Source organism: Emys orbicularis, chromosome 11 (genome assembly GCF_028017835.1).
Source record: "Emys orbicularis isolate rEmyOrb1 chromosome 11, rEmyOrb1.hap1, whole genome shotgun sequence".
Lineage (NCBI taxonomy): Eukaryota > Metazoa > Chordata > Testudines > Emydidae > Emys > Emys orbicularis.
Window position 1 is genome coordinate 59788007 of NC_088693.1, and position 16375 is coordinate 59804381.

Sequence of the window (16375 nt, forward strand, 5' to 3'; positions counted from 1 at the left end):
GGAGTGTGAGTACTGGTTGTGAGTGTACAAAGAGCTTGCTTATAGCCTATAGATTTATAACCATAACCTACCCGGCCACCTGCTGCTGCTGGCACCTGCTGGACCGAGGCCGAGGTGAGGGGCGTGCATGGAGGAACGGAAGCCTGGGGCCCGTCGAGGGAGACAAGAGCCCAGGTGAGGCGGGCTACAGCGTGAGGCAGCACGGGACTGGGCCGGTGGTGTGTGCAGGGGGTTAGGGCACGCGCACATGCACATACCGTGGTGCCGCTTTAAGAGCCCGCACCCGGCCACTCAGGAGCGCGCCCCGTAGCCAATCAGGACGCTGTAGCGGCGCGAGCGGGGCTGAGGCGTGTCCAATGGCAGGCGGCGGAGGGCGGTGCGGGCGTCCGGGGCACTATTGTTGATGAGGCACACGGAGCAGGCGGGTCGGCTGTTGGCAGCGCGAGGGGCCTTGCGCTCGGGGAGGGGGGGTGCGAGGTGTTTACAGCCCCTTGAGGAGCCGTCCGCGGTCTCTCCCGGAGCCGGACACGCAATGTCCCACCAGCGCGTGAGGCGCAATGGCTCCCCCACCCCTGCTACCTCCTTGGGGGGAGGGGGAGCAACCGTGGCGGCAGGCGGGGGAGCGAGCAGCCGCCTGCAGCCCATGAGGGCCACGGTGCCCTTCCAGCTCAAGCAGCAGCAGCAACATGGCAGCCCCACGAGGAGTGGCGGCGGCGGCGCGTGCGCCTCAGGCGGGGGTCTCTCACGCGCGGCGCCTGCCTCGCGCAGCACCAGCCCCACGCGCGCAGCGCCCCCGAACGGCGGCAGCGCGCGCGCCAGCCCCGCGGTGGCCACGCAGACGCCCGGGGGAGGGGGTGGCAGCGGCCCCGCCGCCTCTGTCTCCTCGCGTGGCAGCCCCACGCGCGCCGGCGGGGCGGGAGCGCGTGGGAGCCCCCCGCGCCCTCACCAACTGCCGCCCCCTCCTCCCCCGCCGCCCCCTCCGCTGCCAGGCTCTGTTCTGTCCCCCTGCGCCTCCCCCGTCCCGCCCTTGCCGGAGGGCAGTGCCACTGCCTCGGCTGGCAGGGTCCGGCATCGCCAGCGGCGGCGCTCCCCAGAGCAGGGCAGGAGCTCCCCGGAGAGGAAGAGCCCCAGCTCCCCCGTCTGCAAAGGTGAGAGAGTGTGAGTGTGTGGGCAATGGAGACCCTAGTGAGGAGGCCCTGGAGCGCAGCCTTTTCTCTCTTGGCAGCCTTGCTGGCCCCCTTCGTCTGCGGGACGATGGTGTGACGGGGGCGAGGCGCTGCATGACAGGGGGTGGTAGCAAGGCCCTATGTCTGTGGGTGGGCCCAGTGGTGGTGGTGGTGGTGGTGGGGGGGGGGGGGGGATGGTAGCTGGGGACCCTGTCAGGTGGAAAGGTGGTTGGCTTGGGCATTGGAAATGTGGGTCATGGTGGTGATGGTGGCTGGGGCCCAATAGTGGTAGGGAGAGGTCCGCATGGGGCAGTGGAAACGTGGGTTGTGGTGGCTCAAAGCCTGCGTGGTTAAGGTGGGTAGGAGATGCCCTCACCTCCTGGGGGTGATGGCAGTTCTTGGCCCCGTGTGGCTACACTGAGTGCTGACGTGCCACTGCATCCAAGGTAGTAGTAGAAACTTTTTCTGTCAGGGTATGTTTACACTGCAATTAAAAACCTGCAGCTGGCCCATGCCAACTAACTCAGGCTTGTAGGGCTTGGGCTAAGGTGTTGTTTATTATGGTGTAGTTGTTCGTGCTTGGGCTGGAGCCTGGGACCCCTCAAAGGAGTCAGCTGGCATGGGCCAGCCACAGATTTTTAATTGCCATGTAGACATATCCTTACAGTAATGGATGTTCCAGCTCCTCAGCATATCACTTGCTGCAGAGGAAAGTTTTGTTTAGTATGGGCCTGAAAGTTAGGACATTTTGTGTTCTAAGCCTGGTTCCTCCACTGACTTACGTGTCTTTGAGCAAGTCACTTGAGAATCAGACAAAGTGATGTCTGTCTGTAACTTGGGAATAATGATTTTTGCTTTGGTGGCAGAGGGTGACGTGATAATTAACTTTTTGCACGGCAATTTACGTATATAAAGTTCTATGTAAGAACAAGTATTTCTGGAGGGCAGAGGAGGTTTGGGAGGGTGAGGAAAAGATGGGGATGCGCTCAGACTTGTCTGACTTTTTCTTCAGGACCAGTTTAACGTCACTTACTGGCTTGCTGTAATGTTTATGTAGTGAATGGCTGATGGTACTATTACTCTTTTCACTTGCTAGTTCCATCATCTTTCAGTTACAGAATGGCAGTATTGCAGTATTTTTTTTACGCCGTTCTTAGTATTTACAGAAAGCAAAAAGCATAGAGGGAGAAGAAAATGAGATAAAATACTCAGCCCTTCTGTAGAGCACTGGTTCTCAAACAGGGGTCCAGGGTCCCCTGGGGGTCCCTGATCAGATTTCAGGGAGTCCGCCAAGGACGGAGCTTGAGCCCCCGCTACCTCCACCCCCTGACTCATGTCAATGTGCCACCCAGCCTTTCTGGGTTGGGGGGGGGGACACAACCAAAAATTGCAGCATCACTGCAGAGGAGAGATCTCCCCTGCTATCAGAAGGAGTTACTTCACAGACATTGACTCCATGAGCAGGCAGCAGCTACCCCAGGGGAGACACTACTGCTCTGCCATGCTACTACATCAGCACTTTAGGGAGCAGGGTCAAAAGGAAGGTAGAAATCTGGGGGACAACGACACATGACTCCGTGTCCCCCCATTGCCCCATGCATTGCCTCTGATTGGGGGTCTTCAGGTTTGTCTATTTAAGTTTAGGGGCCCTGGAGTAAAAAAAAGGTTTTAAACGACTGCTGTAGACTACTAGTCCCAATTCAGACCCATGAGCTGTGTGATACTTGGAAACTGTTGTCTAGATTGTAAGATTGCACTGGGACCATACAAAGGGAACAATGAGAACTCCTTGATTTTCTTCATAGTGCTGCCCATGAGTCTGTGATCAGGAGGAGGTAATTGAAGTATTAATTTTAGGGTACTCACAATTTTTTTAAATGTATGTGCAGTGCCTCTCTCGCTAACTGCCACCAGTGTCAGCCCTGCAGAATAATGTGTATGCAGGGGAGTGATGACAGACTTTCAATATAATGAAGCATTTTGGGAACAGCACATGCTACTATTAGTAAATTGTGTAGATAATTAAAATACATTTACTAGGAAACTAAAACTTAAGGGATATGTAGAAGCTGAAGATGGTACTAAATGCTTGCTTATGCAGTTTTGTTTTGCCTTAAATAGTGTGTGTGCAGGAGCACTCCTCATACTTTAGTTCAGGGATCTCAAACTCAAATCACCACGAGGGCCACATGAGGACTAGTACATTGGCCTGAGGGCTGCATTACTGACACCTTTTTCATACAAAGATACAAAAGCCCCCCTCCCCCCCCATGCCCCTGGCCCTGCCCCCACTCCACCCCTTCCATGAGGCCCTGCCCCTGCCCTGCCTCTTCCAACCCCTTCCCCAAAGTCCCTGTCCCAACTTCGCCCCCTCCCTGCCCTTATTCCAACTCCTTCCCCAAATCCCCGCCCCAGCCCTGCCTCTTCTCCGCCTCCTCCCCTGAGCGCGCTGCGTCCCTGCTTCTCTCCCCTCCCTCCTGGAAAGTCCTAAGCGCCGCCAAACAGCTGTGTGGCGGCGGGAAGCGCTGGGAGGTAGGCGGAGGAGCGGGGACGCGGCGCGCTTGGGGGGACGGAGGTGGGAGGTGAGGGGAGCTATGGCGGGCTGCAGGAAATAACTCCGCGGGCTGCATGTTTGAGACCCCTGCTTTAGTTTGTGTATGCTGAGCTTATTGTACATACCAGGGGCTCTTTGCATCCCTGCATTCCACCCACAAGCTCCTTTATGCCACCCCTCCCATCTTCCCTCTTTCCCCTCCTCCTCTGGACACCTTGCAGCTTCCTGTCTCCTTGTTGGGGGGAGATGGAGGGACCTCAGAGGGAGGGACACAGAGCCCCTGTCATCGAGGGCATGGCGGGGGAGTGGGATTGACAGTGTAAACAGAGGTTCTGGTATTGGGAGGAGAATGGGGGACCCTGGTATGGGAGCAGGGGGAACAGAGGGACACACAGAACTCTTGGCAGGGGGAGATTATGGGAGACATTAATGGGTACCATGAATGCAGTTGTTTTGAATGATCTATAGACAATTGCATAGGTGCTTGAGGCTGTGGCTATGCTAACAAGTCAGCAGGGGCTTCATGTGTCCCTGTTTTCCCTCTTTCCATTTTCTGACCACCACCACCCCTCTGCCCCAAATATAATCAGTAGGGTTTTGGCCATTGATGCCTAGAACATTCCCTGGGATCTTGGAATTGAGTGGATGTGGTGTTCAAAAGTTATCACGTTACAGATGCAGAGAAATGTTATTGAGTTGAATGTAAGGCCTTTTCAATCTTGGTCAAAAAACTTAGCCCAAAAAAGTATGAGGGAGTATTTATAATTATTTTTCCCTACAAGACTGTGAAGCATGTGACAACAAGTTATGGCTACTGAAGTTGTTACTGTCTCATGAAGTTGCCTGTGCTGATCCACACTATAGAATTCGTGTCTCAATAGTTGTAATTTTCAATTCTTTCACCTCCCCCAGACTGAAAGCCTCATTTTGCTCAATATTTCTGTCTTATCTGGCCAGGGAAGATATACAAGATTGCTTCTGAACCTGTGTTTCAGGTGGCAGTGTACAGTCCTTTATCAGACCATTAGATAGGAGCACAGTCCTGTCTGCACAGTCTTCAGTTCCCTAGTCTAGAAAACTGACAAACCTACTTTACTGTCTATCTGGCTAATTATTTTGTTTACATAAAAATCAAGGTCTGGAAACAAACCAATAACTTGGTCACTAATTGTACATATTTATGCAAACATATCTTAAATATATAAAGGAACTACCTGTTCTCTATCAGGATGTGGAAACACTTTGTACCATAACATGCATTTCACGAGTAGCAAGTGTCTAAATATCTTAAATAGCAGCTTTTGTGTTGACCTGGAATTATGAAACAGAGCAAGCTTGTTTTTCATTATGGTTATTACTGTTTATACTGAGTGGTCCATTACTTTATATATTGTTGGTAGTTACAATGAGTTGACTAGTCTTTTTTCCCCCTTGTGTAGGGGGAAAAATTGGAGTATTGTTAACTGGTTTTGCTAATAAAATTCGAGCTAAGGACCTGCAAACTACTTCATGGTGGTGATTAGATAATCTACTACTCAATAGTAATTTCAGCTTTCTAGCTTTTGGAACCGGTTAATGATGGTTTAAACTATTGCACCTATGATTTGTAACCACAAGTTTTGGAGATTAAAACGTGCCTAGGGGTTAGCCAAAATATGTCTGCTTCTAAATTTAGATGCTGCTTCATAACCTTTGTGCAATTTTCTACTAAAAGGTCTGATCTTTCTAGCAAGCAGCTGAAGAGAAATTTTGAATGGATAAGTTTGCTACAACCTGCTTGACTCAGTGTTTGACTAGGGGTATGTCTACACTACGAGGGTATTTCGATTTCACTTAAATCGAATATGTGGAATCGATATTGCAAAGTCAAACTTGTGTGTCCACACTAAGGACAGTAATTCGACTTTGTGAGTCCACACTAACGGGGAAAGCGTCGACATTGGAAGCGGTGCACTGTGGGCAGCTATCCCACAGTTCCCGCAGACCCCGCTGCCCATTGGAATTCTGGGTCGAGCCGCCAATGCCTTCTGGGTAAAAAAAAAAGGGTCGAGGGTGCTTTTGGGTAATTGTCGTCATCCGTCTGTCAATACCGCCCTCCCTCCCTCCCTGAAAGCGCCGGCGGGAAATCAGTTCGCGCGCTTTTCGGGTCAGTGACAGCGTGGACGCCACAGCACTGCGAGCATGGATCCCGCTGCGACCATCGCTGCAGTTGTGGCACTTGTGAACGCCTCGCAGGTTATCATCCACCTTTCCCAGAGGCAGATGCAGATGAACCAGGCGAGGAGGCTACGGCACCGCGGTGAGGGCCTGAACTCTGAGAGGGGCACAGACCTCTCACAAAGCACGGGACCCAGCTCCGAGGACATCACGGTGACAATGGGTCATGTGGATGTTGTGGAACGGCGATTCTGGGCACGGGAAACAAGCACTGACTGGTGGGACCGCATAGTGCTGCAGGTCTGGGACGAATTCCAGTGGCTGCGAAACTTTCGCATGTGGAAGGGGACTTTCCTGGAACTTTGTGAGTTGCTGTCCCCTGCCCTGAAGCGCAATGACACCCGGATGCGAGCAGCCCTGACTGTCCAGAAGCGAGTGGCCATAGCCCTCTGGAAGCTTGCAACGCCGGACAGCTACCGGTCTGTCGCGAACCAGTTTGGCGTGGGCAAATCTACCGTGGGGGTTGTTGTGATGCAAGTAGCCAACGCAATCGTCAAGGTACTGCTCTCCAAGGTAGTGACCCTGGGAAACGTGGAGGTCATCATAGATGGCTTCGCCGCGATGGGATTCCCAAACTGCGGTGGGGCTATAGATGGAACTCACATCCCTATCCTGGGACCGGACCACCAGGCCAGCCAGTACATCAACCGAAAGGGCTACTTTTCAATGGTGCTGCAAGCACTGGTGGACCACAGGGGACGTTTTACCAACATCAACGTTGGATGGCCAGGCAAGGTTCATGACGCTCGCGTCTTCAGGAACTCTGGTCTGTTTAGACGGCTGCAGGAAGGTATTTACTTCCCGGACCACAAAATAACTCTTGGGGATGTGGAGATGCCTACAGTGATCCTTGGGGACCCAGCCTACCCGTTAATGCCCTGGCTCATGAAGCCCTACACTGGCGCACTGGACAGTGAAAAAGAACTCTTCAACTACCGGCTGAGCAAGTGCAGAATGGTGGTGGAGTGTGCTTTTGGACGTCTCAAGGGGAGATGGAGAAGCTTACTCACTCGCTGTGATCTCAGCGAAACCAATATCCCCATTGTTATAGCTGCTTGCTGTGTGCTCCACAATCTGTGTGAGAGCAAGGGGGAGACCTTTATGGCGGGGAGGGAGGTTGAGGCAAATAGCCTGGCATCTGATTACGCCCAGCCAGACAGCCGGGCGATTAGAAGAGCACAGCTGTGCATCCGGGAGGCTTTGAAAGCCTGGTTCCACAGTGAGCAGGGTGACCAGTGACTTTTAAGTTTCTGTCCAGAGAAGCTGAACCTGCCCCCGTTTCTTTACCCAGTTAAGGATGACTATCCTCTCCAGTTACAGACCCCCTCCACCCCCTTCCAAAAAAATAAATTCAGTTTTATTTTGTTTACGAACACCGTTGTCTTTATTACTGTTTTCGCGGGAATGTTTTAAACCTGGGACGCAGACTGTGGTGGGGAGCGGGTGTAGTGTACTGATGCAAATGATCCTTCTAAACTCCAGGAATGGCAGGATTCGCAGTGGCGGATTGGTTGTTTCCACGGAGCCTGCCAGCCCTCCTGAGCGGGACTGCGTGTATGTGGGGGCTATGTGACTTTATGGCAGGGGGGGGAGGGTTACAGATCCCCTGCTGCGTGGCTCTGTGATCCAGGACAAGGACCGCTGCATAACATCTGTAACTGCCCTCCCCCGCCACAAAGTCACAGAGCAACCCCCCCCCCCCCAACCACAGAACATGAAAACCACCTCCCAGACTGACCAGGGTAACTAGTCACTGCACTGTGTATGTGCCCTGCTGCTGGACCTGCCCCCACCTCTGTAGCCTGCTAAAGGTGACTGTCCTGTCCAATTACCAAGCCCCTTCCCCCCCTGCAGACAGACTCTCCCTCAAAACAGCATGACTGAAACAGTAATGAACAGAAACGTATTTTTTATTAACAACCACACATGAAACTGGGGGGTGAAACTTGGACGGGGGCTTGCTTGAGGCGGCCAGGAAAGGACTTTTCAAATTTTGGGGAATGACAGCCTTCTGGTGCTTGAGCAGTCTGCAGGGGTGGAGTGAGAGTTTTCACGGACTCTCCCGCCCCTCCTTCTTTGGACTTTGGGCGAGGGGGGTATGGGACTTGGTGGCGGGGGAGTGCGGTTCCTGATAGACTGCAGCGGGGCTCTGTCCTCCTGCCTCCGTTCCTGCAGAACATCAACAAGGCGCCGGAGCGTGTCCGTTTGCTCCCTCAGAAGTCCAAGCAGCGTTTGAGTCGCCTGCTGGTCTTCCAGCCGCCACCTCTCCTCACGGTCCATGTGTGTCCGGTGCATTTGGGACAAATTCTCCCTCCACTGGTTATGCTGTGCTGCCTGGGCTCGGGAGCAGCCCATAAGTTCAGAGAACATGTCCTCTCGCGTCTTCTTCTTCCTCCGCCTAATGTGCGCTAGCCTCTGGGAGTGTGATTCCAGGCTGGGTTGGGAGACAGTTGCAGATGTGGCTGTGGGAATGAGGAAAAGGCAGTGAATTCCTCCGAAAGATAAATGTAGTTGTGAATCAAGAACCTTGATTCACAAGAACATAGTCTTTCTCCGTGAACAAGACCATGAACCACACCTATCACATGCGCACTGAGGACAAGGTCGAATTTTCGAACCTCGCCTTCAGTGCCTGGGCTTTTGCACTGCCGATCTGGGAACCGGGGCAGGACACGGTACTCTCTGTAGCAGGCAAAGATGGTAAGCCGTAGACTTGTTGCAGATTAAAACTTTAGGAGTACCACTGCCACCTTTCACATTGAAAGCAATGCCAGTCTGTGCTGCCAGCAATCGGCCAAGCAAGAACTGTGGCCCTGTCCCACCCTCTCGCGGATGTGCCAGGGAAAGATCCCTGGATGCTGACCCTCTCCTGCCCCCACCGCGTGGCTGTAAACCAGCGGTCACAGTTCTGTAAAGGAACTTGTTGCAAGCAGTCCCAATACTAACAGTCCCCTACCTAATTCAAAGCAGGTTGTCATGACCGACATTACCCTCATGAGGATCCCGGACACCGAGATCCAGAGGATGCTTCGAGAAAGCCTGCAGAGACCGGGGCCCTATGCCGCCATGATCTGCAAGGCACTGATTCCAGAGTACCTGCTTGTCTCCTGGCGCGGGAACATATCGTACTTTGGAGGACCAAGTAAAGCCGCTCTCCCCAGGAACCTGATGAACAGGCTATCCCTTTACCTGCAGGAGAGCTTTGTTGAGATGTCTGTGGAGGACTACTGCTCTATCCCCGGACATATAGACCGGCTTTTCATCTAGCTGCAGTAGCAGGGACAAAAGAGTGGAGCAGCTTGGGCAGCACAATCATGCACAACCGGACACTGTTTGATTTTTTTATAAATACTTGTTACTGATTATTTAAGCGCCCAGGGGGAAGAAATCATGAATCAAAGATTGTTATTAGTATTAATATTCAAGTTTTGTAAAAAATAAAGGTTTATATGTTTAAAGCACTTACCGCTTGATCCTTCCCCTGAATCTGTGTCCGGGTTACGTGCTGGGGAGGGTTGGTAGGGGATCTCTGTAAGGGTGATGAAGAGCTCCTGGCTGTCGGGGAAATCAGCTTGGTAAGCGCTGCCGACTGCCTCGTCCTCCTCATCTCCTTCCTCATCTTCCCCGTCCGCTAACATGTCCGAGGAACCGGCCCTGGACAATATCCCATCCTCAGAGTCCACGGTCAGTGGTGGGGTAGTGGTGGCGGCCGCACCAAGGATGGAATGCAGTGCCTCATAGAAACGGGATGTGTGGGGCTGGGATCCGGAGCGTCCATTTGCCTGTTTGGTCTTCTGATAGCCTTGTCTCAGCTCCTTGATTTTCACGCGGCACTGCGTTGCATCCCGGCTGTATCCTTTCTCTGCCATGGCTTTAGAGATCTTCTCATAGATCTTTGCGTTCCGTCTTTTGGAGCGCAGCTCGGAAAGCACGGACTCATCGCCCCACACAGCGATGAGATCCAAGACTTCCCGATCAGTCCATGCTGGGGCCCTCTTTCTATTCTGGGATTGCACGGCCATCTCGGCTGGAGAGCTCTGCATCGTTGCCACTGCTGCTGAGCTCGCCACGCTGTCCAAACAGGAAATGAGATTCAAACTGCCCAGACAGGAACAGGAATTCAAATTTTCCCGGGCCTTTTCCTGTGTGGCTGGTCAGAGCATCCGAGCTCGGACTGCTGTCCAGAGCGTCAACAGAGTGGTGCACTGTGGGATAGCTCCCGGAGCTATTACCGTCGATTTCCATCCACACCAAGCCTAATTCGATATGGCCATGTCGAATTTAGCGCTACTCCCCTCGTTGGGGAGGAGTACAGAAGTCGAATTTAAGAGCCCTCTATGTCGAACTAAATAGCCTCGTGGTGTGGACGGGTGCAGGGTTAATTCGATTTAACGGTGCTAAATTCGACATAAACGCCTAGTGTAGACCAGGCCTAGGACTGATACTCGAAGCTTAGAAATATGACTAGCTGTCTTTTGATTTTTAGCTTAGGGATTTTGAACTGAGTTATGACTTAGATGAGGATTGACATTTAACTTGATTTGCTGTTTGATTTTTTTTCTTAGTTACTGCTGTCTAGTCCTTCCTATGCATCTGACTTGTAAACTCAGAAGTTGAGGTCCATCAACCTTTACTCTCTTCTTGCTGTTAAGCCTTTTCTGTGCTTCAGTTTGACTGGAGGCTAAGTATTGACATCACTCTTTGGAAAAAACCTTCACATACTGATCACCAGCCTTTGATTAAATGCTTCAGAGGTCAGAAATGTATTAGGCACCAGATTAAGATAAATTATTTTTCCTTCTTGTGGGAATGGCTCTCTGTAATTATGCCCACTAATAGCCTAATTAGTAGCTATATAAAATATGTAATTGGTTTCTTGATTCTCATGTTTGTTTAGGTGAGAGTTCAATAGATCTTGGCTCCAGAACTCTTGTTCTTAAATAATATGAAAAAAGTACCAATGCACCAATAAAGATTTTGTTGCCTTAATGGTGAACTAACTACAACGGGGTGTATTTTTTCCATATTTTTTCCCTGCTGCTTTCACTGAGGACAAGAAATGTCTTTCTCCAGCTCCCTCCGTCTAGATACTAATTAATTTGTTCACTTTATTCCCACTGTTTTGGCTCCTCCTCAGAGTGTCCTTTCTTGGATTTTTATGTTTGCCAGCTCTAGCTCCCTTTGGCCTGTCAGGACCATGTATTATTATTCATAGTAACTTGTGTTATAGTGCGATCTAGGAACCCCCACAAAGGAACATGTTTTTGTTGTGCTAGGCACTGAAAAAAAAACAAACAGGCAAGACAATCTCTGTTCCAGAAAGTGCATAAACAGTGGATGAAATAGACAGAAAGAGGAGCCAACTGAAAGTTGGGCAAAGGTTTAACAAAAGATGGCCAAGTTTAGTAGAATAAGCAGGAGATGATTTTTCACTGTCTTAACCATTGACATAGGCTGCTTTTGGGAAGGCAGAGAGGTTCCTCTCAGAGCTCTTATTAGTGCCATCTCTTCATTTCCCCCCCACCACCCGCATCTTCCCCTATGCTTAGCTGCAGTCTGGTAGGGGGAGAGAGTTCTTTTCTGGAACAGCAGAGGAAGGTGCTGGATGTTCTTAATACAGGAGCTGTTTTCACAGCGCTTCTAAGCAATTGTAATGGTGTAGCCAAACCTAGCAGTAAGATCAACGGCCTGCACTGTCAACAAATGACATTCTCATTTGGGGCCAAATTAATGATCTGGGAACAAGTTCTCCCTATTTAGTATTCTAGTAACTCATCTCTCCCTGTTGATACAGTGCCCCTCAAATTATATCTTCTTACTGATTTGGCTGTTAGTTCTAGAAGCGGGGAGAAAATGTGTGCTATTGGGAAACCTTGGTTTCCAAACTGTCACTATGAGATTAGATTTCAGAGTAGCAGCCGTGTTAGTCTGTATCCGCAAAAAGAACAGGAGTACTTGTGGTACCTTAGAGACTAACAAATTTATTTGAGCATAAGCTGTGGGATGAAGTGGGCTGTAGCCCACGAAAGATTATGCTCAAATAAATTTGTTAGTCTCTAAGGTGCCACAAGTACTCCTGTTCTTTTTATGATATTAGAGTATCCTTTTGCCAAAAATGTCCCAGGCAGGGCACAGTTGTGGGCATGTTACTTCTTTTTGCCTCCCATCCACATCTTTGGATTTCTCCAAACGGGGTCCTAGTTTAAAACCGCCCAGTTTCTCCAAGTGTTCACTGTCCACCCCAGATTTAAATTATTTGAACAGCCTATTTGACTCAGGAAAGTCTCTCTCTATTCTCCCCTTCTGGCCCCTTCCAGTCATGCATTTTAACACCTTTGATTAGCTTTGCTTCTTCAAGCCCTATTTGCAAGATACCTTGAGGATGTAGCTCATTAATCCTGGAAATAACTCTGCTTGTTCGGGGAATGTGCATTCTACCAACCTAAAAGAAGCCTACTGCATGTTCCAATATGTTCACACCACTAATGCTTCCTGTGATTTGCAAGCCAAGAGACAAACTGCCAGTTGCAAGCAATGCCTTTTAGGCTGGTATCTGCTTCTTGGGTGTTGTGATGGGGAATTGTCTCCTTAGACCATGTTCTTTACTGGTCAGAACAGTGGTCAGCAATACCACCTAGTGGTTCAGGTCCAGGGGGTTGTCAGTAGTACATAGTGTTTCAAGTCCGGGGAGTTGGTGGAATGGGAACCTGGGCCCTCCCACTCCTCTGGGTTCTATCCCAGGGCCCTGAGGCAAGCAATTCAGGTGTGTGATCTGGGCTAGGGTATCATCCAGCTTATTCCCTGGGTTACTTCTAACATATCCTGGCCTCTCCAGAGGCAAAGTGAAAGCCTGGCTTATGGTCTGCACAGTACCCTCTTCAAGAGATTGCCTTCCCCACTTAGGAGCAGCTACTCCGCTGTCTCTTCTGTGGTGGCTAGTAGTACTGAGTTGAGGTTGGCTTCACGGCAATATGAGATTCCTGCTGGATGCCCATAGAGCTGCCACTGCAGGTCTGCTCCCTTGCACAAACTGCCATGACTGAGCTGTGCTGCGCCCTTTTAAGCTACACGTCTGTTGAGAGCACACCCAGCATGTGTGGCTGGGTGGAGCCTCCTGTGACCAGAGCTGCCCCTTAACCCCTTGTTCCCCAGTGTGGGATTTGTACACCTATCACAGGTGTTTATGAACCTAATGGTTATTTTTGATAGCCAGCCAGAGAAAGGAAAGCATCCAGGTACACTACTATCTAGATGACCTTTTAGTGAAGGCTTACTTTTTACAAGGTTGTAGCGGTCCTTATGTGCAGTGCAATGCTGGTACTATATCTTCATGGTTTCATCATGAATTGCCAGAAGAGTTCCCTGATTTCATGTCACAAACTTCTCTTTAGGAGCACTCTTGACCCAACCTCACTCTTGTTTCACTTCTCGAAGAAAAAGTTGTGGAAATAAGCTTCTTCAGACTGCTGAGGAGCCAATTGTAAGTAAATAGGGATTATAGTAGCACAAGTAGACTTATGGTCCCTTTGCACCATACACCACCTTCACAGCTTCGTCCAATGGGAAGATTAGAAGTTGCTCCTGCAACTGACACGCCCAGGTTTGACAGACCAATTTGGTTACTTTCCCTCTGCCTTCTTGGTAATATTCCTATAATTTAAATAATTATTACATTGCTTTTGAAGATTAATACATATACTTCTCTGGAAGTTGTTTGCTGCTACTTATCAGTAGTTAGATGGAGGGAGCAGTCGGTACCCACCCAAAGGTGATAAAATTACGATTAGGGAAGCTAACTCTACCTTGATTTTTTTGAGGCCTATAACTTCCTTTTTTCTAGTACAGTAAAAGCTTTGTTATCCGGCATGCTGTGGGAATGGGAGTGCTTGTTAATAAAAAATTCCAGTTAACTGAGTTATACTTACCAATGGAATACCAACTTTCAAAGAATTAAAATACGATAAAATTAATAAAGTATAAAATAGTGTACAGGTACTCACCAATCCAGTAGTAATACTGCACTGCAGAGTGGTTGGTTTCTTGAAGCACTTACGTGTATACGGGTAAAATTTTCTATACAGTAAGTTATTTTATGACACTGCATATCACTACGGGCGTACACCCAGATCACTAAAAAAAAGTAACACTAAAACTATACTGAACATAATTTTATCTTTCTTTGATGATTCAGAAGGCACTTCAGGATCTTGCAATGCCTCTGGTCATCATTATCAACATCAATTATCACTGTAGGTATAGGAGATTGGGCTGAATCTGTAATGACCCTATGACACACCCTGGAAGCTGCTTTTTTGAATAAATCCCTGATATCAGCTTGCTTACTTGTCTTTTGCCTCTTTTGCATAGAAGTAGAGTGCAGAATGTGCAATTGCATAACCTCCTGGGCAGTATAGTAGTCCTGGTTACTAGATTGAAGATTTGTATTGGGAGATAGAGAAATGCCGGTCAATTTCCAGTTGATTAAGTGCCAGATATCACAGCTTTTACTATAGTTAAACTGCTTCAGTTACATTTGAGTAGAATGAAGAGGTTTATTGTGTCAGTTATAATTAATTGGGAACTTAAATCTTCTGTTTCAGTATAATTGTTTTTGTCTACTAGTACTGGCTATGTGGCTTAAATGTTGGCTTGCTAATTACTTATCTACTACTGAAGACTTGATGCCAATGTGTACTTAGTCTCTTGTGTGTGTTGCACAAAATAAGTTTTTATTAAGTGGTAATGTCCTAAAACATGATTTTTTTTTTTTTTTTTTTTTAAAGTTGGTGCCTTTTTTTTTTAAGTAAGGTTCAGGAAGTAAGTACTTAATCTTAGCTTAAAAGTCTGAAACTAAAGTTTCAGTAGCACTTTTTGTTGTAACAGGCAAGTATAGGGTGACCATATTTCCCTATGCTGAATGGTAAAATTACTTGTATTTAAATGAGTTCGACAGCAATCAATCAGAACTATGCAGTACAAACGTTCAAATTAACTAAGCCCACGTTAAAAAGAAATACTAAGTAGTTGCATTATTTTAATTTACCTTCTTATCTTTAAGGCTTTAGGGCTCACATGGAGAGAGGTGACACATAGACACTCCCGTACACCTCTCTCTCAAAAGAGGGGGATGACAGACCGATCCGACCCAACCCTCGCTGACTGGCACTCTCTGCCCTCCATGTCTGGCTGGGCCCCCAGGATGGACCTGCCTCTCCTGGTACCTGGTACCACGTGTTCCCGAGGCAACACATTGGGGTGGAGTGGGGGGTGCCACGCAGGGTCACATGCCTCCCCTCCCCAGATTTCTGTCAGGGTTCACACCAGAATGTGGCCAGCAGCAGCCTTTTGGCACTGTGCGGGAGGGAAGGGACAGGAGCTGCTTCCAGCGGCAAGGGGGAGGAATGACCTGGCCAGTGTCTTTGCAGTGCCCATCTGCCCCCTCCCCTCCCCTGTGGCTGGAAGCAGCTTGTCCCTTCCTGCCTGCACAGTGTTAAAAGGCAGCTAACACCTCCAGGCTGCTGCTGGTCATCGACATAACCCAACCACCTCCTGTCCCCTGGTTAAAGCACAGGCAGGAAGGGGTTAAGCCCTAAGGATATATTGTGCAACAGGGCCCAGGGAACCTGACTGTAGGGTCTTCAGTTAACCCAGCCAGAGAAGTGGCTCAGCACAGAAGAGTGCCTAGGGGACAGGATGGAGCAGCCCCACACTTCCTGGGGCAGGACCTGCGGTGGGGGGGCAGAAGAGCTAAGCCCCTGCCTGGGGGACTGCTGTGCAGCCTGCAGGGTTGGGGTGCAAACAGGCTGGAAATTGCTTCCCCTCCTTCCCCCGCCACTCCAGAGCTTCGCTGAGGGGTGGAGAGGCTTCCCCAGCGTTGTGCGGGGCTTTGGCACATGCAGGGCTCGGCTCCTCCTAGCCAGTGCCCCGGGCTGGAGTGTCTTGGGCTTTCCCAGGGCACCAGCCCAGCCAGAGACGGGGAGCGAAGGAAGGAGCCTGTTGGCGAGCTGAGCGCTCTGACCAGGGGCTGGTTCTCCGCACAGCCCTGGGAACAGAATGCGCCCCGCCGGGGGTGGGTGGGGAATATGGAGGAGCAGCGGGGAGGGGGGAAAGCATGGAGAGGACAGTGAGAGGGGGAGCACATGGTGGGCAGCAGAGGTGACATTTAATTGGCTGCTGCCTGCCCCCACACACCAGCCACTGCAGCTGACAGCACGTAGCCAGTAACGAGACGGGGGGTGGGGCCTGAGAGCTGACATGCAGCAAGGGCTGCGCTGACGGACCAGCAGGGGGAGCAGCCAACCCTGCGTGCTGCATCTTTGACCTATCCCAAGCCTTGCACACCCACCCCCATTATCTGCCATTGGACCCCCCCCACTCACCACTGGTGGGCAGGCGTCTGGTGAGCAGGGATCCGGCCAGCAGCAGGAACTGCCAGTAC

General features: G+C 50.2%; 1 protein-coding gene across 1 annotated transcript in view; it reads left to right on the top strand.

Annotated features, from left to right (window-relative positions):
• The first annotated feature begins 532 nt into the window (after positions 1-532).
• The window catches only part of FAM117B (family with sequence similarity 117 member B), a 78240-nt gene continuing 62397 nt past the window's right edge, over positions 533-16375 (top strand). Inside the window, exon 1 of the mRNA XM_065412913.1 lies at positions 533-1148. Within this exon, the coding sequence (XP_065268985.1) occupies positions 533-1148 (616 nt within the window). The remainder of the gene's footprint in view (positions 1149-16375) is intronic.